This window comes from Musa acuminata, chromosome BXJ1-3, assembly GCF_036884655.1.
Source record: "Musa acuminata AAA Group cultivar baxijiao chromosome BXJ1-3, Cavendish_Baxijiao_AAA, whole genome shotgun sequence".
Taxonomy (NCBI): domain Eukaryota; kingdom Viridiplantae; phylum Streptophyta; class Magnoliopsida; order Zingiberales; family Musaceae; genus Musa; species Musa acuminata.
The window spans coordinates 44,479,765-44,500,161 of record NC_088329.1 but is presented as its reverse complement, the minus strand read 5'-3'; the positions used below and the strand labels follow the sequence as shown (position 1 = coordinate 44,500,161).

Genomic DNA, 20,397 nt, shown 5'->3' with positions numbered 1-20,397 from the left:
TTGTTTCTAACATTGTTAAAGCTGCTGATTCCTATGTTATTTTGACTTGATCTTCAAAGTGTAATCTGTTGTTCTCACATGTAAAGAACAGTTGCCTAACTCTTATGTTAACATTAATGACTGTAGAGGTGTTGGTGGAGACTACAGAGATGAGTCCCTTAACACTTGACTTATCAAACTGCTAATGGCTACAGATATTATAAGTGAAGGGGTACAAAGTGCAATCATATCCTGGAATCCATTCCATTCCATCTTTTGAGGCAGATGAGACCAATTTGCATCAAAGAATCAGCAAAGGGAGCACAAGTTTTCCTCTTCCCTTCTTCCTTTCTGCTTGTGCAGGGCACCTCTTTTGTGGACACACACAGAATACATATCCTTGGGAGTAGGCTTTTGGAAAGGAGGAATCAGAGTGGAGTTCCCATCATGAGGTTTTCTTTTTGTTAGTATTTTACTGCCATGGGAGATGGCTTATTGATTCCTTATGGGACAAATTGATTTGTTTATGCTCTTCTGCTCAAACTCAGTCTGCATCTCCTGACACAAAATTATGTCAGGTGGGTGTGCCATATGAAACCAGGCTGATACTATATTCTTTGCCATCATCAACTGTGTAGGTTTATGAAGACAAGCAGTCATCCAACAGTGATATATGGTGAGCACTTTTATGATTTTGAAGAAAAATATAGGAAAAAAATATGATTACACCAAATATATTATATGTTCTTTCCTTTTCCTCCTCTGATGATATTTGATAGGCTTCCATCTCTCTCTCTCTCTCTCTCTCTCTCTCATGTCAGGTGGGTGTGCCATATGAAACCAAGCTGATACTATATTCCTTCCCATCATCAACAGTGTGGGTTTATGAAGACAAGCAGTCATCCCACAGTGATATATGGTGAGCAGTTTTATGATTTTGAAGAAAAATATAGGAAAAAAAATTATGATTACACCAAATTTATTATATGTTCTTTCTTTTTCCTCTGATGATATTTGAGAGACTTCCATCTCTCTCTCTCTCTCTCTCTTTCCCAAATAAAGAGCCGCACTTCATCACTGCAGTTCTCTCTTCAGTTATTGTAAGTCTTTATATCTCTGTGGTTTTGCTTCCAACGGTCGAGTCAGTGTCATCCACTCATGGCCTTGTCGTCATCATCACCATCTCCTCTGTCGCTTCTCTGCCTTCTGTGCGCCGCCTCTCTTCTCCTCGTTGTTAATGGCCTGAACGGCGAAGGCACCGCACTCGTCTCCTTCAAGGCTGGCATCAGGGAGGACCCCAGTGGCTCCCTTGCAAGCTGGAACTCTTCCGACCAGGACCCCTGCTCCTGGAACGGGATCACCTGCAGGGGTGTCTCGGTGGTCGCTCTAAGCCTGCCGAAGAAGAAGCTGGTAGGCTACCTCCCCTCTGCTCTCGGCTCCCTCCGATCTCTGAGGCACGTCAACCTTCGGAACAACAGGCTCTTCGGCAACCTCTCCGCCGGCCTCTTCGCCGCCCGTGCGCTACAAAGTTTGGTCCTTTACGGGAATTTCTTGTCCGGGTCGCTCCCGCCGGAGATCGGCCAGCTTCTGTACCTTCAGAACTTGGACCTTTCCGGCAACCTGTTCGCCGGCTCGTTGCCGACCTCTTTGATCCAGTGCAAGCGGTTGAAGGCCCTCGTCCTGAGCCACAACAACTTCACCGGTCCTTTGCCCCTTGGTTTCGGTAGTAGCCTTGCTGGGTTGGGGAAGCTCGATCTTTCTTACAATGGATTCGATGGTCCGATTCCGAGTGACGTCGGTAATCTAACTAGGCTTCAAGGAACCCTGGATTTGTCCCACAACCGGTTCTCTGGCTCGATCCCGCCGAGCCTTGGAAATCTGCCGGAGAAGGTCTACATCGATCTCACCTATAACAATCTCAGCGGGCCGATACCCCAAAATGGGGCTCTGGAGAACAGAGGACCGACGGCTTTCATCGGAAATCCGGACCTTTGTGGCCCGCCGTTGAAGAACCTGTGTCCTTCCGGAGCGCCGCCGTCGAATCCCTTCCTCCCCAACAATTATTCGCCTCCGGCACCTGAGGGAAATGGCACTTATAATGGAAACAGCAGCAAAGGTGTGAGTAAAGCTGCAATTATTGCGATTGTGGTGGGTGATGTGGTCGGAATTGTTCTTATTGCATTGGTGTTCTTTTACTTTTACTGCAAGGCAACTGCTTCACTCAGCTTCAAAGAAGATGGAGGGAATTCTGACACAAGGTTGAAGGGCAGGAAAGAATGTATGTGCTTTAGGAAGGAGGAATCAGAGACCTTATCGGATAACATCGAGCAGTATGAGCTAGTGCCATTGGATAGGCATGTGACCTTTGATCTTGATGGACTTTTGAAGGCGTCCGCGTTCGTCTTGGGGAAGAGCGGGATCGGTATCGTCTACAAGGTTGTGCTGGATGACGGACCAACTTTGGCTGTGAGGAGGCTGGGGGAAGGAGGATCACAAAGGTTCAAAGAGTTCCAAACCGAGGTGGAAGCAATTGGAAAGGTTCGACATCCTAATATTGTTACCCTGAGAGCTTATTACTGGTCGATCGATGAGAAGCTGCTTATCTATGATTATATTCCTAATGGCAGCCTCTCTGATGCTATTCATGGTATGATTTCTGACTGCCTTCATCGTTTCAGATTTGACGAGTTTTGCATATGCAGAGGCATGCGAAGATGGTCCTCAGTAAGCGTACATGGTGTTCTTAGTTTTCAACATTTAGTAAAATTTTCGGCTAGAATCACTGATAAATACAGATCATTTCTAAGGATTGGATACACTGATATTTGGCACTCATTGATATCTTAAGAATTATGGTTTAACACGTACAAGTCTTTTCTTTTGTTGGAGATACAATGCTCTGTTGTATCAGTATTAAGGAATCGATTGGAGTATTTGAACAACCATATTATTAGCACCTTGGCATGCTAAATTAATTTGCTTCTCTAACATGCAACATTTAACAAAATTTTCAGCTAGAATCACTAATAAATACAGATCATTTCTAAGGATTGGATACACTGATATTTGGCACTCATTGATATCTTAAGAATTATGGTTTAACACGTACAAGTCTTTTCTTTTGTTGGAGATACAATGCTCTGTTGTATCAGTATTAAGGAATCGATTGGAGTATTTGAACAACCATATTATTAGCACCTTGGCATGCTAAATTAATTTGCTTCTCTAACATGCAACTTTTACCGTTCAAATTTTGCATGCAAACTCTCATTATCCTTTGTATTATATTTCTTGATACCATGACTAATTTCAGGGAGAGCTGGAACAAGGAATTCGGCACCACTGTCATGGGAAGTACGCTTAAAGATCATGAAAGGAATAGCAAAGGGCTTGGCTTTCTTGCATGAATTCAGTCCGAAGAAGTATGTTCATGGCGATCTCAAGCCTAATAATGTGCTACTCGGACTGGATATGGAACCCTACATATCTGATTTTGGGGTCGGACGTCTGGCAAACATTGCCGGAGGATCTCCATTTTTGCAGTCGGACAGAATAGCCGATGAGAAAACTCAGAGCCAACAATCAGATGTTGCATTCGGTCCCGTCATAAGTAGGGGATCATGCTATCAGGCTCCTGAGGCATTGAAGACCCTGAAACCATCTCAAAAATGGGACGTTTATGCATATGGAGTGATTCTATTAGAACTGATCTCTGGCAGGTCTCCACTAGTTCTTTTGGAGACCATGGAAATGGACTTGGTCTGCTGGATTCAGTTTTGTATCGAAGAGAAAAAACCCCTCTTGGATGTGTTGGACCCTTTTCTAGCTCAGGAATTGGATAGAGAAGATGAAATTATCACAGTGCTGAAAATTGCCCTGGCTTGTGTTCAAGCTGATCCTGAAAAGAGACCATCAATGAGGCATGCCACCGATACTATCCAAAGATTGATCAACAAGAACTAGAGATGCTCACTACAACCGCAAAGATTGCAGCTCATATATAATTATTATTGCACTGTCAATCATTGTATTGTAAGAGTTCATTCTGCAACATTGTCTTTGTTCGAATCGCCAACCCGTCGAACTATCACGGCATTCCAACATAAGCGAAGCCTACCAATCTTTGTTGTTGGTTGCTCCAAAAAAGACATCTTTGCTTAGATTATCATGCACTGTGTTGATAAATCCAGAGCTTGTGCCTTGATTTGTTGGGCGATGCTCGAAGCTATTATCACTGCATCTTCTCTTTGGAGCTTGCAGCAGTTTGTTTGTATTGGTGTTGTACTGAGATTGTGTTACTTATCAACATAGGAGAAATATGGTCCAGTGGAAGAAAATGTTTGTGATCTCATGATAAACTCTTTGCTCGATTGTATGGTCTGACTCATTGGCCTGCCTTTCTGTTCACCACTGAACTTTTTAGGCATAGGGTGAGGCTGTCTTGAGAATCTTTATCTTAGCCTCATGTCCCATCTAATGTCATGATGACTGGAACTCCATTCATTTTATGGCTAAAGGACACCAATCAACCAGGCTTGCAGGATACCCCATGAGACCTTGATAGAGCATGATGTTTCCTCTTGGGGCTCACCATCAGAGGCCATGTTTGGACCAGCAACAAAATGTTGGAGACTGCTCATTTGTCTCAAGGGTTGCAAGTTTTCCTGGTTTTCTTGTCTGGATTCCAGCACCATGTTCTTTGTGAGGCCAGTGTGGGAAAGTGGTATGAGATGGGGCAGAATCCTAGATGATTGTTGTGTTCTTGTATTTGGAACACTAGAATATTAGATGATTGTTATTTCTTGTATTTGGTGCATTGGTCAGCTTATACAAAGTTTAACAAAGCTCAGTTGTAATGCTGTTGTGCATTTTGGTGTCTACTAAGCCATACAAACTCATGCTCAACTGATTTCTACTAAATCTCATCGTTGAAGTAAGTCACAACTCGACGCGATGAGATAAGAATCAAACTCTAATAATATTAGGCATAATCCGTTAACGATGTATTCGTTGGTCGTTGAGGGTATAATATTTTTCTATTCGAATCTCTCATCATATACGAAGCATTTCTTTACATCACATACGATCTTGATCAATGATTGAGTTATATAGACGTCCATCTAACATAAAATAAAAGATTTCGCTCATATCATATAATATTTCTTCGAGTTGAATCAAATCATAATAAACAATCAATAAATCTTCATTCTATTCTATTTTATTATTAATTTGAGCGTTAAAAAGATGAATCTCATCTGATCTTTATTATTCTAATCGAGTAATTGAGATCTTTTCGATCTCATCTCCTACATTTCCCATGTCGAGAGGCTTCATTGTTTGTCTAAGATTAGGTGTGTCTGTGCAGCTTCTCTTTAATAGGTCGGGTATCAGATTAGCTGTTGGAGTTATGTTCGGCTGCATCAGTGTACGCAAGTGTTGGTATGTCGTGCAATCAGTATTTACTCCTCTATTTAGTGTCAAGTCAGAGTTGGTGACGAGCTGACATTAAAAGCCTATTAGAATCGTCAATGCTGCATGCTGCATTTTTCGCATTAATGGATCGATTCAGCGCCGGATTCGTCGATTAGATATCCTGCATTTTGACATCAAAAGGCGGCGATGTGACACCCTCAATCAAAGAACGGGAAGACGGCGTGATTGGTTCATCTGTAAGAACGACATGTTTCGGATTCGTCGTAGTCAAACGGTTCAATTGATTTTGAATCGGATTGGAATTGACTTTGGGAGATTCGATTCGAGTTCATTGTGTCAAGAAAAAAAATATATATATATATATATATATATATATATATATATATATATATATATATATATATATATATATATATATATATATATATAAAAGTTTTAAGTTTCATCAATCTCGATAGAAAACGAGAGAAGACTGAGTCGATTATATAATCAAATACCTTCGTTTACGCTTATATCGGAAGTGAGAAAAGACTAGACGAAGTATATCTCAATAAATAAGACCAAATCGGTAAACTGAATTTGAATCATTACTTAGCACCAACTGAAGCTGGGATGCATATGAAGTTCATATGAATCATGATCATATAAGGCCATGGAGATGCCACAATTCTAGTGAAAGATATAACCAACAACCAAAATGAATGAATGTATTGTTCATCGTAAGACTGAGAGCTATACAAGAAAGAGAGAGGACAGTGAAGACACTACTAAGTCTTGAGAACAGGTGCCTTGCAAACAGGGCAGGCATTCTTTAGCAAGAGCCACTGCTTTATGCAGTACATATGGTAGCCGTGGCCGCACTCCAGCCTTCCGGTTTCATCGTTGGCTTCATATTCTTCCTGCATCATAAAAGATGAAGTCACTCTCAACATCTGTATCAGATGGACAAGAAATCGAAGGGGACCTACTTGGCAGATACTACATTTCCGTTCGATTTCGGTCGCGAGATGCCTTGCTGAGGCATCAAAAACTGAATGCTTTATTTTCCTGAGACTGCGTGCAATCTCTTCCTCTCTCAGTCCAGTGCTCACGGACCCAATTTTGTCACCCAGCTCAAGCAGTTCCTGTAAAGGGAGGATGCCGTAGGATCATTGCCTTGTCAATGCAGAACATAATACTACAAAGTAGAAGGTTGAAGGAGTGCTGCGTGAGAGAAAATTAAACACCTCATATGACATATTATCAACATCAAGTCGCCATTCACGGAATCGGTCGTATACATCCAGTCCTCCACCCAACAAAATTCTTGTCTGGAACATCATGAGCTGCAATTTTAAGGCAAATCTGAGTGAGATATCTTTATAAGTTTATAATCAATCTCCAAATGTGCATCATTGAGTGAAAGATCTTCTATAAGCAGATAATAATTCTTCACGCTGCCTCAATTATTAATACCATAGCAGGTAAAACCTCTTATTTTAGTTTTCCCCATCGTGTCAAGCATTACGTTTCCCATCAACACACTCGCAGCATGGTAATCCACTATTTAAATAACTGTTTAGAGTAACCATTCAAGTATATCATGGAACTCCTATAGATAAGAAAACTCTTTTTTAGTCTTTAGTTTCAATTAGATGATCCCTGACCTAAATCTCTCAAACATGTTAAATAATTTCTGTTATCACCATTTGTTAATCCTCCAAATTCTCTGCGCTCGGTGCTTGTAGTAACAGTTACTATGATCATCTTCTTATGCATTCTTCTAATAATAAGTAATAAACTAAAGCAAAAGCTCACTTGAAATTTCAGTAAATATCATCGCATGGTTGAACAAATAGAACGTATTTCTAGACATGAAAGCAGACCTTGCTTTTCATTTTCCTAAGATATAAAGAAGCCCAACCAAGCAAAAGAACTGAAATAGTCATGTCAAAAATTAACTAGGAATCATGTGAATTGTTAGACATATTGGATGAAAATAAAAAAGAGATACAGATGTTACACAAAAGAAAAGAAACAATTAAATAAGAGTATGGAATAGATGCAAGGTTTGAAGCACCGATTTCAGTTTTAGTTGCAGCCTAACCATTCAAGATCGATTTAAGCAATTTTGGCAGTTTTGACAACCTTGAATTTAGTTTTGACAATTTTGTCCGAATAGGTTAAAGAATTTTAAAAACTCGTGAACAAGTTTAAAAAATAATTAAACTAGCTGAAAATATTCATGCTAATATATGAGAAAAGTTGCAAAACTAGTGGATTTTCTAACTCGAAGCTAAAATTTAGTAAGGAAATGAAAGAGTTGTAAAAGTAAATAGCTTCTTTAGATCTCAAGTATGAACATATTTTCTTATATCAAGGACTCTTACCTTACCCACTGCCAATTAGTTTCTATTTGTAGACCTAAGATTCTAAAACCAAATGATGAATACAACAAACTTTTTTTTCATGTCAAACCTAAATAGAAAATTGTTTGATGGTGTGACATCACTCGTTCGGATACTCTGTTTAAGAAATTGGAATGGTCAAAACTTTTGAACTTGGTACAAGCATCATGTGGTAACCATTTATTATTATATCACCAGTATGAGTAGTTTCCTTCAAAGTGAACCTAATGATACTAGCAAACAAAGGCTTATAGATGAAACACAGATAAATTCGCTACAAATGGGGGAGGATTACCTCCTCAAGCCCACCAGGAGCACGGTGAAATCCTCGCAAGTGGCGAAGGTGTCCTGATGGAAAGAGATCAGGTCCAAAAAATGGCGTATCGAGAACTGGGGGAGAATCCATGAAGGTTGAGATCTCTTCTCTGTGGCCAACCCTTCTAGGGAAGTAAGGTCGCTGCAATCACCAACGATATAAGATGTTAGATCAGAGACCAAACATATAAGGGAACCAAATCATTGTTAATAACATATCATCAACTAAAAAAAAAACTTAAAATCAATGAAAAAAACTCATTTTTACCCGTCAAAAGGGAGAAAAGATTGTGTAGAAAGATTACAGAAAGAGGAAATGAAGGAATTTGTTTACCTGAATCCATGAACGAACTTTCACAAACAAGAAAAGAAAAATATTTATGAACAATTAGCCAACGATAAGACAATTGCATCCAAGATTTCAACTTCGGGAGACAGAACAGAAATCAACGGATCCCCCATCATGACTGTACATGGAACACAAAAAATCGAGAGGAAGGAAAGACCACAGGATAAGACAGAGACGATGGGGAGAACAAGAATCCAAGATATACGACCTCCCTGTGGATCCGCTCGGCAGCATCCGGCCTTCCTCTCGAGACCATTGGCTGGTGCGCCACGACGCAGTCCACCGACGCCTCGGCGGCGAACGGCATCCCGGGGGCGCACCAGACGTCCCCGATGGCCTGGTTCTTCCTCTCGGCCTTCTTCTTCTCCCTCCTCCGCCGCGGCCGCTTGCCCTGCCAATCCGCCGACGACCTCACCGCGGCGGCAGCGGCGGGCGCGTACGCCTGCGACGCGGAAGCGGACGCGCACCCGAGCCCGCGGAACGCCGCCGCTGCGAGCCCCTTCTTCTTGCGCGGCGGTTGAGGGGGAGGAGGTGCGATCAGTGGGTTCCAGTCGGCGGCGCGGTGGGGCCTGGGGGAGGAGGGGGAGGGGGGATTAAAGAGGAGGTGCCTGAGGCTGCGGCGGGCTGACGACGGCGAAACGGCGTCAGCGGACGCCATGGGAGGCCGCACCACAATACTATTCGATTGGGGAGAAGAGTTGGGAGAAGGAAGAGTAGAATATTAGGTTGGAATGGAGTGGAAGAATAAGGAAGAGAAAGGCAAATAAATAAATAGAAAGAAAGAGAATGAGAAGGTGACATGTGGTTGGGGGAAAGGAGGGAGCTTTTCCTTTGTTCTTTGGTTGGTAATTCTGCATGGGGTTGATGACACAGTGAGAGGAAGGCTGGTATTTTAATTTTTGAGCTTCTTTAATTTTTATTTTGCCATTAGTATTTTAATTTCTCTTTTTTTTTTTACCATCCACTTGTTATTATAAATTATATTTTAATTTAAATATATTTTTATAATCAAAATATTAGTATTCCAATCTCCTTTCTATATCACCACCAAATTGAGAATAATTCTCTTTATTCTAATAAAAGAAATATAGAGCACAAGTGACTGTCACATATGATTGTTGCAATACCAAACCCTAATCAGCTGCCTCAATGATCCATAATTTCTGCTGTTGTAGCTTTCAACTTCCACTTTTATTGGAGGCCTCTCTCTCTCTCTCTCTCTCCTCTTCAAAGCTCCTCACCAAAAGTGTTAAAGTCTGCAAGTGAGGGTAACACAGTTCCAATTGCAAGTGTTTGTCATCTGCAAGTGAAGTTGCTGTAAGACTCTTCAGTACATGTACTGAGACAAAGCATGTGATTTCTCAGTGCTGGCCACCTTGGCCATGGAGATTGGTCTCCAATCTCCTCATGCATCAACTCTTGTGCAGTGGGATTCATGTGGACCATCAGACAAACACCAAGTCTGCTTGATCTCACCATGCTTCTCTCTCCTCCAGTGATGCCTACACATAAGGCAACTTGTGACCTAATTAGTATAGATTACATGTTCCATACAAGATTAGTAGGAACAGGCATCAATCATGGCTTCCTCAATGATTGAGATACATCTATCACCACTTGGAATACTGCCTTGGCCAACAAAGTTAGGGTGGTTTTCTCTGACAAGAGAGAGTTGGTGGGACTGTGTTTTCATACCTTCATCCATCAACTACCATGTAGTCTGTGATGTATGTACAGAGATGACAATTGGAATATCTTTAAACTGATTGATAGGGATTTGTGGATTGCATGGGTTCACTAATTTGCTGAGAGCATCCATTCAAATCTTATCCCCTAACTTAATTGGATGGAGATGTATCAAACTAAAAATATGTTGTTGATCCCAATATTATCTCAATTTTTAGGTGCTATCATAGTCTAGGAAAGCTACTACTCTGTCTTCAATCTCCATCCATCCATCAATGTTTAGGCATCCAATTTACACTTCATGGTGGTTTAATTTTGGAGGAATTAAGATTTCTGTGGCCAGTGAGATAACATCATGAACACTTTGCACTTTCTGCCACTGTTACTGCAGGTCAGAATATGGTCAGAACTGAAGATTATGGCACAGTGTTGATCATCTAGTCTCCTTTAGGGAAGTCAACTATCTACCAATCTAGTGGAGGAGAGATTTGCGCAGCAATGTTACTCTTGGAAAATCCATAGCTCAAGTTCCAAAGCTGGTGTGATTATTATCAGCTTTATTGCATGGTAGTCAATGAAGCTTTACCTGAACATGACAATGTTTGCTTGCACTCAGAAATCTCAAGGTGGAAAGTTTGTTCTTGGATGAATAAATTGAGTTTAGTTGGATTAGGTTTACATCTTGTCTCATCCAGCTGGATTCAGGCATATATAAATAAGCACTCACAAGTTACAAGTTTGACTTTTTGACAGACTAGATCAAAGTTTTGGTTACAGTCACAACAAGTCAAGTCTTGTTTATTTCCTGCTCCCAATGAGACCATTAATAGACTTGCCATGAGTCCAAGCAAAGGATTAAACCTATGTTAATTAAGCAAATGGCTAAAACTTCCAACTTCAATAGCATTTCATGTCAGACTTCACCTCCCTGAGAAAAAGAAGCTGCACATCCTTTGGAAAACACTCATAGTTTTACTCTGCAGTGTACTTCTTTTAGGAAAAAGAAGAAGAAAACAACACAAAACAAAACAAAAGCTATCATGTAGCCTTTGTCTACCTAAAATCCACTGGACACAAAGTGAAGCTGTAATCCTTACTCAGATTGTGCAGTGAAATGCAGGGCTGCCTCTTTCAGTACCAACACACAGCATACATTGCATTTGAACTTATCTTAATGCTCATATGATATGAATGGCAAAGGTAGAAAGGAAGTCAGTTGACTTGCATGTATGTTTGCAGAACTTGGAAGAGTCATTAGTTTCTGAATTCTGCGTTGAGGGATTTGATCATCTGAATTCTACAGTGATAGACATGCTTGGATTGGAGAATGGAAATGGAAGCATGAAGCGAGATCAGAGACGATGGTGGCGAGAACAGGAGGACACCGTGTGCCAGCCTCTGCAAGCTTGGGCGACAACCTTGATGTGACTGGATAACAAAGAGCGTATCGATGTCTGCAACAGGTGCCATGCACAAGAAACAGTCTTGATTTGGAAATCTAGGTAAACTTATCGAGCAAAGTAAAGTTCAAAAGATCTGGGATTGCGTGTACTACTGACATCTTTGACTGGATCTTCGTTTATGCTTTCAGACCAGACATGTCTCTGTTGATTGATCAGAAATGTCCAAGAAAGGAACCACAGAGCTGTAGGAGGCCAACATGGGTGGAAGATTCACAATAGGTGGAATAACGAATACATGGTTAATGAAACAATAGGTGCAATCAAGTAAAAGGCAGAAATATTGGTCTCTGTCATTGATGTTTCATAGCTAATTGCATGGCTCCCTTCGACTCAGCAATCAGTTGTTTGTGCTCCAAACACAGCAAATTAGATCAAAGGTTGCTGCAGATATCTGACAGCAAGACGAGGTAGATTCCTGAGCATGCTGTAATGCAATGGTTAGCATTGCAGGGGAAGCTCTTCGAGAGCTCAGAAAGCAACCGGCACTTTGTTCTTTTAGTGCATCTTTAGAACGAGACCCTGTCAAAGTCTGCTGCTTAAAGCCAATATTAACAGAGGAGATTTGACTTTGGAGCATGGTTTCTTCAGTAAGTAATTGCCTGTTTGCAGCCACTGCCCGCTACCAATGGCTGGAAAAGTCGTCGTGGTCGATGGACATATTTTCAAAGTCAACCCAGCTTTTGATGCGGACATGGTCGGAAAAAAGCATGCAGCACCTTGTCTAAAGCTATCGCAGAGCCAGAGAAGACGACAGTAGCAGAGCAGAACGAAGACTTATCGCGCAGTTGACCGAAAGTTGCAGTCATCAGGAATGGCAGGACAACCATGCATCGCCGTCAGGAAGATGTCTTCCTTTGAATGCTAAGGTCGAGCAGAGTGAACTGGCAGCCATGTGCTCTGGTCATAGAACTCCATTAGTCGTCCGTCGACCTGCAACTTGAGTTGCAGAAACTTGCTCTGCCTTGAGCAACAGGCTATTGGATTCCACGAGTTTGACCGATGGCCTTCTTTCGGAAGCAGCAGCAGACAACTCTTTCGCGGTCTTCCTCAGCCTGCATTCTCACTTGAGAATGTTAGATCATGGAAAGACTTTGACTATCTCTTCCAGATTCCAACTTCAGCTGTTTCATTTTCTTCCCAAAGGTGGAAGCAATTCTTGCTCGCCAATTTTCTGTGTTCTGAAAGCTTATGCAGTAGTCAGTAGCAGAGAGAAGAGCGCCGACGACCAGCAAGACAATATACACAAACCTAATTCGATTCATGGTGCGGTGATTCTTTGGCACAATCTGAGGGAAATAGAGCTCCTTGAACAGAGCAATATGAGAGGAAAAGAACCTTTTAGTGCAATCATTCTGTTCATTAGGCTTCAGCTTTTCCATCTCTGTCTAATATACACAAACACTTGAAGTTGAAGGGAAATATTTGGAGGGAAGTGACGATTAGCCTAAGCAAAGTGGCGACAACACTACAAAGACTCTGTGCATTGCTTCTTGACCATCTCTTGTGATGATGCCAACTCCATCTGATCTCTGGTCCTCTTTCCAGTTCCGCAACAGGCGGCACTCCCTGCCGCCGGAGTCCTAACAATGTTGACGCCGAAGAGCCTGAAGATCTGCACGGGCGACTTGGAATCGATGAACAGCTGCTTCCCCGGGCCAATCGACCTTTGGAAGGTGACCACGTCGCCGGCCTCGAGGCCCTTCTCCTTGACGAACCGACTCCAACCTTTGGTCAGCACGTAGCTCTGGCTGCTGTTCCAGTAGGAGTATCGGAACCGCCATACCTTCCCGCTTGAGTCCTCGAAGCTTAGCAGCACGCCCCTGCTGGCGGCGCCACCGGCCTCCATCACCGGGAAGTGCTTCTCAGCGTGATGCTTCGGTATCACTAATCGGTTGAGCTTGCCGACGTCGCTGGGCGTCATCGCTTTGTCAAAGAGGTGCTGCCTTTGGGTTCCGATAGGTGACTTCGTATCGCCGGGAGAAGTAGCCGCCTTCTTGTCGGCACCGAAGGATCGCTTGCTCTGCTGTAGCTCCTCGTTGTAGGTGTGCTTTCTGAGCATGTCCACGATCTCCGCCTTGGAATGAGAACCAAGGAAGAAAAGCTCGGCCGCGTCGTCGTTGTTGTCGGCATCGTTCAGCGGCCTGAGGTTGGTGATGGCGTCGCGGCCTCGGAACCGCTGCACGGCCACGTCGTAGGCGCGCGCGGCCTCGGCCTCCCGGTTGAAGGTGCCGAGCCAGACGCGCTGGTGCTTCTCGTAGATCTGCGCGCCCCACCGGCCATTGGGCTGGGGGACAACGCCTTTGTACTGCGAGGGCGGCAGCTTCCGGGACTCGGCCTCGACACCCACCTCCGGGTCGATGACGTCGCTTCCGCCGCTACCAACTCGCTGCAAGCTCTTAGCACCAGCCACCAGCGGGGAAGCCCTCTTCCTAATCTCGCCGCAGGCAACTTGCGCCGAGTTCATCTCCACACGTCACAGCGAGTAGATTGCTAAGACGTGGACGAAGGCCTGGAAGGATCGTAGCTATATAGCAAGTTGGGCATTAATGGTAGACTATTGGAGATCTCATGGCGTGGGTCAACTCACGCGGTGGTGGGGAGAGGTGCTCTCTCTAGCTGTGAGGTGGCCCCGCGTGCGGGAACAGAAGAAGAGGAGGATGACGGTGGCCACGCTATGGAAGTGCATCCCCCTTCGGCATCCTCGTCTTCCCTACTGTTTCTGCCCCACGTCTCGCCATGGACGTACGTACGATCACGGATTTTGACATGTACTAAACTAGAAACTAATAATGCAAATGAGACCTCAACTAAGAAGAACGCCATGAACTCTGCAATATAGATTACAGAAAATTGTTGTTCTTTCCATATTGGAAGATTCCGCAGGTGGTTTAGGGTTTGAACTTTCGCCTGATCCAGGCAACAGTATCTCAAATAAACTAAGGGAAAGATCTCCACGTCTCGTAGATTTCTCAGACATCCCAGTCCAGCAAGAACAAACCGCAGGAAGTCTTTGACGACTGAAACAGGATGCTTCAAAGACAACAGGGAGATTGACTCGAGGGACAAGAAACACTTGGTTCTAGGTTTAGTCAAAGGATGGTAACGCAGAAGAAAACGATGGATCTGAAGAATGCCTTAGTTGTGGTTCTCATTAACATGTTCAACAATTCCAAATCTAAGCTGAAGTCTTCTTTCTGACTGTTAAATCAACTCTTTGCCCGATTATTCCTGCACGTTCGCTCATAAAATTCTTTCCATGCTTAAATCAATGATATGAATTATCAAAATCCTAACATATCAACACCAATAATATTAAGTGTTTCTTACCTACAAGCACTATAATAATATTGATACGGCATAATATAATATTGATAGGGCATAATTTGATAGCAAACCCTTTGACAGCGGTCCCCAGTCACAACAGCATCAAAGGATGTGGTAGACCATGTTGGCGTGATGAAAAGTTCGGGACGACACCGTTCGACACCAATCCGTGCAGGTTGACCAGTGTTTGCATGGAGGATATGGGTTCACCGCTTAAGTGGTGGATTATCATTAATGAATTACGTACGGTCGACCCCATGTGCAGGTATAAAAACCCATCGTCTGGTTAGCACGGGAGAGGATTTTTTTTCAAACACTCAACTCTCTCTCATTCTACCAAAAACTAATTTAATCTTCATAGGGTCAGGTCGAAAAATCTCTCTCTCGACCTCGACCTGTTTGCAGGAGCCCAATGATGGAGAGGCAAGCCGCTCGCCAAGAAAAAAGGTCGCGCTCGATGAAGCAAGTCGCTCACCAAGAGAGAGGCAAGCCTAGTGACAACAAGGCTCGAACCCGACCCGACCCAACACTCGCCCTCTCCACTCGAGTGTCTACATGGGCGGCTTTGCATATTGAGAATTAAACCAAGCCATGCTGACTTCACGATCACGGCATAAAGGTTCACTGACAAATATGTTGTCACACCTACCAAATTTGACCTGTGGTGCATGCACAGGTTAACGTGACCATACTATATTTTATTTGGAGCTCTCAGCATCAGAAATCCAACGATGGAGTCGTCTTGACCACGTCTGATATCTATCTGCCCATGTGTTGTTCGACGAAATGATTTATAATGTTGGGAGTAGGTGGGCACATGAGGATTCTTGCATTGAAGAGCCCGAGTACTGGATTTGGTACGCCAACAGCTTCGTCGGTGTTCGATCCAGAGTCGATATCAGCGCGCGAAATGAGTGGATGAGTTCATTACACGCTTATTGGTTCAAAATCGTCCACCGCAAAATGACGACAGGGAGAGGATATTTCAATGATGTCAGATCGGCCAGTCAATAAGCGGTCAAAATCGCCGTGTTGTCGTTGCGCTGCACCTAATGCTGCTGCTGCCGTCATACTACGACGAGTCCAGCATTAGGTATTATGTGGCTTTTGATTTTGATTGATATATAATTTAAATATATCAAATTATGCTATGATTCGGCCCACAATAGACGGCCCAAATCACCCCACGGGTCATTCTTGGATTCACACGTCTTTGCATCCATCAACCGTATGAATATACGCAGATCGTACGTATCAGCTGATGTATTTTCTCTTATTTATATTTATATTTCCGTCACCGCTCAATGAACGTTTGAACCCGCGATTAGGGTTTCTGCTTGCCCGTCGCGGTCGCCACTGGGTCGCTCGCCACCGGCTGCCGTCAGCCCAACCAATGCCCGCAAATCTCGCATGGCAGCAACTTCCTTGGCTCCCGCCCTTCGCATCCATTGATCGCTTACGCTTCCGACACCGATGGGCAGAGAAACCACAAGAATCCCCTTCCAAACCCCCATTCTGGTAAGCGCTAATCCCTTCCTATTCTAAGCATCATCTACTACAAGTCAGTTGTCGGTGTTCTTCTTGATCGTCGTTTTCGATCTTCTTATGTTGCTTAGAAAAGAAGGAATGCTCGAATCAAGATAAAAGCCTGTGAAAATGTCTCCTTCGAGGCACCAACCGCTGCAGTCGAGACGGATTCGTGCCTGCTGCACCCATTCGATACTGGCGCGGCCTCGCCGTCCGACGCCATCCCCACGACCCCGTTGCTGACCGATCTGCTTCGCCTGGGCGCCGTCGTGCTGCCCAGGATCACCTTCCGTGGCTGGACTCCCCCCGGTCTCGGATGGGAGGCCTGGGTGAGGGACATGGCCTCCGACGAGAAGATTGTGGCCGCATGGCGGAAGGCTGGAATCGAAGACGCCGTCATGGGCTCGGTCGCCAACATTATGCCCGACCGGCCTTTGATGGAAGCATTGTTTGGGTTCTGGTGTAGTGTGACCCGCACGTTTATGTTTCCATGGGGCGAGGCTGCGTTCACGCTCGAGGATGCTCATGTCATTGGCAGGCTTCCTATTTCCGGTTCTAGGTTGGATAGAGTATTGACCGATGAAGAGGAGGATCTTAGTCTCAGGCTCTTCGTGGAGAAGGAGAAGATACGGGAGCTTCATCCCAAGGCAAAGGCTACTCGTAAGGTGACTCTTGATATCTGGCTGCAGTGGTTCCTAGAATTGCAAGGCGAGGAGGAGCTTAAACACCTCGGGTTCTTGGCATATTGGCTGGCCAAGAATGTGGTGCCCTCCTACCCTGCTGGTGAGGTTCCAAAGGTGGTGTTTGGACTTGCTGCTAGGCTTAGCTGTGGAGATCAAATTGCTTTGGCGCCACTTGTCACTGCTAACATGTATCACGATCTGTCAAAGATCTCTACTTCTGTCCTCAGAAAGCTTGAGAAGAGGAGAGGTGGTAGTAAGATTGAAACTTGGGCGCAATTTGGCCTTCTTCAAGCTTGGGTCTGGGAGCGATTTGAGAGATTGCGCCTGTCGCCACAAGGTGCAGGTCCTTCAGTGTCAGAATCTCATATCAGTCGCTGGGGCAGCAGAAGAAGTGCTACTAGATACAATGAAGCCATTCATCTTTTTCAGGATGAGAAGTCTTATACATGGAGACCATATTCTAGAAGTTTCAGTAGTTGGAAAGAGCCTCCTTGGAATGATCAAGAGACACGAATAGTTCATTTAGAAGAAGGCATGCCTGATTGGATGCATGATTATATGGCAATCATATCACCATCTATATTGCAGGGCTTCTATGGTGATGGTTTGATTTCTTCCGAAAGGTATCAGCCACACCGGGTAGCAAGGCAGTTTGGTTATGACCAAGCAATCCCAGTTTCAAATGTCTCTTTTGCTATTTCAATCTCAAATAATGTCTGCCAAATAGGGCAATGTGTCAGCATACCAAAGATAACAAGATGTGGTAATCCAAGGAGAGATTACCGGGCATGGTGGAAAAAGCACAAAGTAGGGTATCAAAAAGCTTTGAATGAATATGCGAAGCCAGCGCTAGATTTAGTAAAGAATCGTAAAACAAAAAGTACCGCAAAAGACAAAGATCTTGCAAATGGTGTTGCTGTGAGCAGAACAAGTTCTGAAGTGTCTTATGAGAGAAGACACTATGAAGGGCAGGAAAACAAAGATGACGATGATTTGATGGTGGAACCTCGAGCAGATAAGACAAAACATTTCGTTGAGGAAAATAAACAATTATTCAGTTTGACTGTCAGCCAGGGGGGAAAATCAGGTGTTAAGGTCAAGGGATATGATACTACCCGGTCAAAGTCATTATCTGATGAGATGCACCAGAGTGTAGAGAGGAAGAGAAAGTCAGAAGTATATGACACAAGCAGAAATGGAGAAACTTTATCTGTCTCTTCTGAAGAGGTTGTTGTAATTGATGATGATAGTGATGAAGATGTTGATTTTGATAAGCAGGATAGGAGACTAGTTGATGAGCTGGAAGAGTTCCAACGCTGTGGGCTTTTGAATGAATGGGAGCCAAGTTCTCCTGAACCTGAAAATGAAGAGAATATCGGAAAATACAATGGTAATGATGTCAAAGAAAATGAAGACCCTTACGGACATGAGGCGATTAGGATGTATCCTCAGTTCTTTGTGATGATTCCCCAAAAACCACACTATCGAGGCCTACTAGACGATAGGGTCAGCGAAGAAGTTAGGAAGGATGTCTATCTGGCAAAGTGGTACAGACTTGTAGACTTGATGCGGAAAACATTGCAAACAACATGTCAGACAGAACCCTTGGAGATTGAAAACTTGATGATGGAAGCTCGTAAATTTGAGGGATTTGGGTTCAATGTCAAACATATAATTGCACGTCTGAAGGAACCGCAGGCGCGACTAAGGAGACTAAAAGAAGCTAAACTTAAGCTTGAAGAAGCTAAGAGTAGAGAACAGCAAGCAATTGAGATGGAGAATCTTAAGAAACATATCACTAATTTAGGTAGTAAGTTGAGAGTAATTGAGAAAAGATTAGAGGAAACACAGGAAGCTATTGGTATGACACAACTGATGAATTTACGCAAGGAAGTGGAAAATGCTGAAACCAACCTACGGGTAATGGAACATGATGTTGAGGCCATCAATGACGTAACATAAAAATCTGGCTACAAAATTCATGCATTTTTTAGGTCGATTTGGTACTCTTTAATTCTGACCTATATGATTACTAATATGGCTTGCCTTCTGTGAAAGTCATGTAAATGCTTATTTCTGTAACTTTTTTTGATGCCGAGGCTTCTATAAAAAGGTCATGCTCTCTGAACATTTTGAGCACAATATCAATTTGGTCAGTTCATTTTGAAGCACTTTAGGGGAAATACTTATGTTTATTTTCCAGTTTCCTTCGTCGTTTCTCAGTTTGCAGCACATTTGAACAGCTGCCATGATGAGTTCTTCATCTGGATTTTAAACTTCATCTCGCCTATGGGCTATCACCATTTACATAGTCAATCATTGTATGATAATTTATTATCCAATAAACATTGTTTCATCCTTGGCTGTATGTTTTCCCTGCAGGGTTATGCTGTTAACCATCTAAATTAAGTTTCTAGAACCTGTTGCTTTGATCATTGATCTATAGACAGACAACAAAATAGTTGGTCCATCTGCCTAGTCCACAAAGGTGATTTCAGATGTTATCAATGTCTTTTATGCCTTTTTTCCTATGTCAAATCCTTCTATGGTTATGCCAAATACTGAAGATGAAATTCTATAAAGAGAACATGATCTGTGAATTTCCACATCATAATAACCATATTTTCTGACTTCTGAGTAGCTGTTGACATTATTTCTCTTACATTAAAGTCTTCTGCATTAATGGTTATATGTTGTCACCCAGACAACCTGCATTCTCAACTATGTCATTCTGTTGTGATGCTATGTTTTCAGGGATTAGTTTTGCTTGTATGTTTGGACGTCTTACAATCTTTTTTTCATGATTAATTTGTATAGACAACCTGAGAATCTTATTTGTTGCATGCTTCTTATGATTATTGCTCAAACTGCTCAAGCCAGTGTCATGAACTTGTAATCCCCTGCTTTTTTTTATTCAGCTGAAACAAAATTTAGTTTCCATGAAGGAAAAAGTTCATGACTTTAAATGTAGAACAGATCTGTTCATAGCATATGAATGACTGACTAATTATCTATGCCTATACTATATGCACCAAGTGATAAAAGATTCATCTTCCTTGCTGTCAAACTACCTGATGCCAGAGATGCTAATGTTTTGTCTCAATATGGTTGAATTCATCTTCCTTACTGTCAAACTACCTGATGCCAGAGATCCTAATGTTTTGTCTCAATATGGTTGATGCTGAGATGCTAATGTTTTGTCTCAATATGGTTGATGCTGACTCTAGAATTACCTTTCTTAAGGGTGTTAT

At 43.0% G+C, this 20,397-nt stretch overlaps 4 protein-coding genes across 7 annotated transcripts; 2 read left to right on the top strand and 2 right to left on the bottom strand.

The window, feature by feature from the left end:
- The first annotated feature begins 280 nt into the window (after window positions 1-280).
- LOC135633892 (receptor protein kinase-like protein ZAR1) lies at window positions 281-4,330 on the top strand. 3 transcript variants are annotated; one of them, XM_065143875.1, is made up of 5 exons: window positions 281-431; window positions 558-655; window positions 801-898; window positions 1,126-2,626; window positions 3,293-4,330. In XM_065143875.1, exons 3-5 carry the CDS (start codon window positions 896-898, stop codon window positions 3,940-3,942), a joined length of 2,154 nt encoding a protein of 717 aa, XP_064999947.1. In that variant the 5' UTR covers window positions 281-431; window positions 558-655; window positions 801-895; the 3' UTR covers window positions 3,943-4,330. The 3 variants fall into 3 exon arrangements, with proteins under 3 accessions (XP_064999947.1, XP_064999940.1, XP_064999953.1); XM_065143868.1 differs by lacking the exon at window positions 281-431 and having other exon boundaries at window positions 470-655; XM_065143881.1 differs by lacking the exon at window positions 281-431 and having other exon boundaries at window positions 471-655; window positions 1,063-2,626.
- Window positions 4,331-5,981: 1,651 nt separating this feature from the next.
- LOC103980085 (uncharacterized) lies at window positions 5,982-9,264 on the bottom strand. The gene is made up of 5 exons (XM_009396370.3): window positions 8,672-9,264; window positions 8,095-8,256; window positions 6,639-6,737; window positions 6,381-6,536; window positions 5,982-6,311 (listed from the first exon to the last, which is right to left on the bottom strand). The coding sequence occupies exons 1-5, from the start codon at window positions 9,119-9,121 to the stop codon at window positions 6,180-6,182; spliced, it is 999 nt and encodes a 332-aa protein (XP_009394645.2). The 5' UTR covers window positions 9,122-9,264; the 3' UTR covers window positions 5,982-6,179.
- Window positions 9,265-12,886: 3,622 nt separating this feature from the next.
- On the bottom strand, window positions 12,887-14,338 carry LOC135633877 (AP2/ERF and B3 domain-containing protein Os05g0549800-like). Its single transcript, XM_065143850.1, has one exon. It carries the CDS (start codon window positions 14,074-14,076, stop codon window positions 13,078-13,080), a length of 999 nt encoding a protein of 332 aa, XP_064999922.1. The 5' UTR covers window positions 14,077-14,338; the 3' UTR covers window positions 12,887-13,077.
- Window positions 14,339-16,245: 1,907 nt separating this feature from the next.
- Window positions 16,246-19,510, top strand: LOC135633868 (uncharacterized). 2 transcript variants are annotated; one of them, XM_065143840.1, is made up of 2 exons: window positions 16,246-16,454; window positions 16,558-19,510. In XM_065143840.1, the coding sequence occupies exon 2, from the start codon at window positions 16,802-16,804 to the stop codon at window positions 19,106-19,108; it is 2,307 nt and encodes a 768-aa protein (XP_064999912.1). In that variant the 5' UTR covers window positions 16,246-16,454; window positions 16,558-16,801; the 3' UTR covers window positions 19,109-19,510. The 2 variants fall into 2 exon arrangements, with proteins under 2 accessions (XP_064999912.1, XP_064999906.1); XM_065143834.1 differs by having other exon boundaries at window positions 16,553-19,510.
- The last annotated feature ends 887 nt before the right edge of the window (window positions 19,511-20,397 follow it).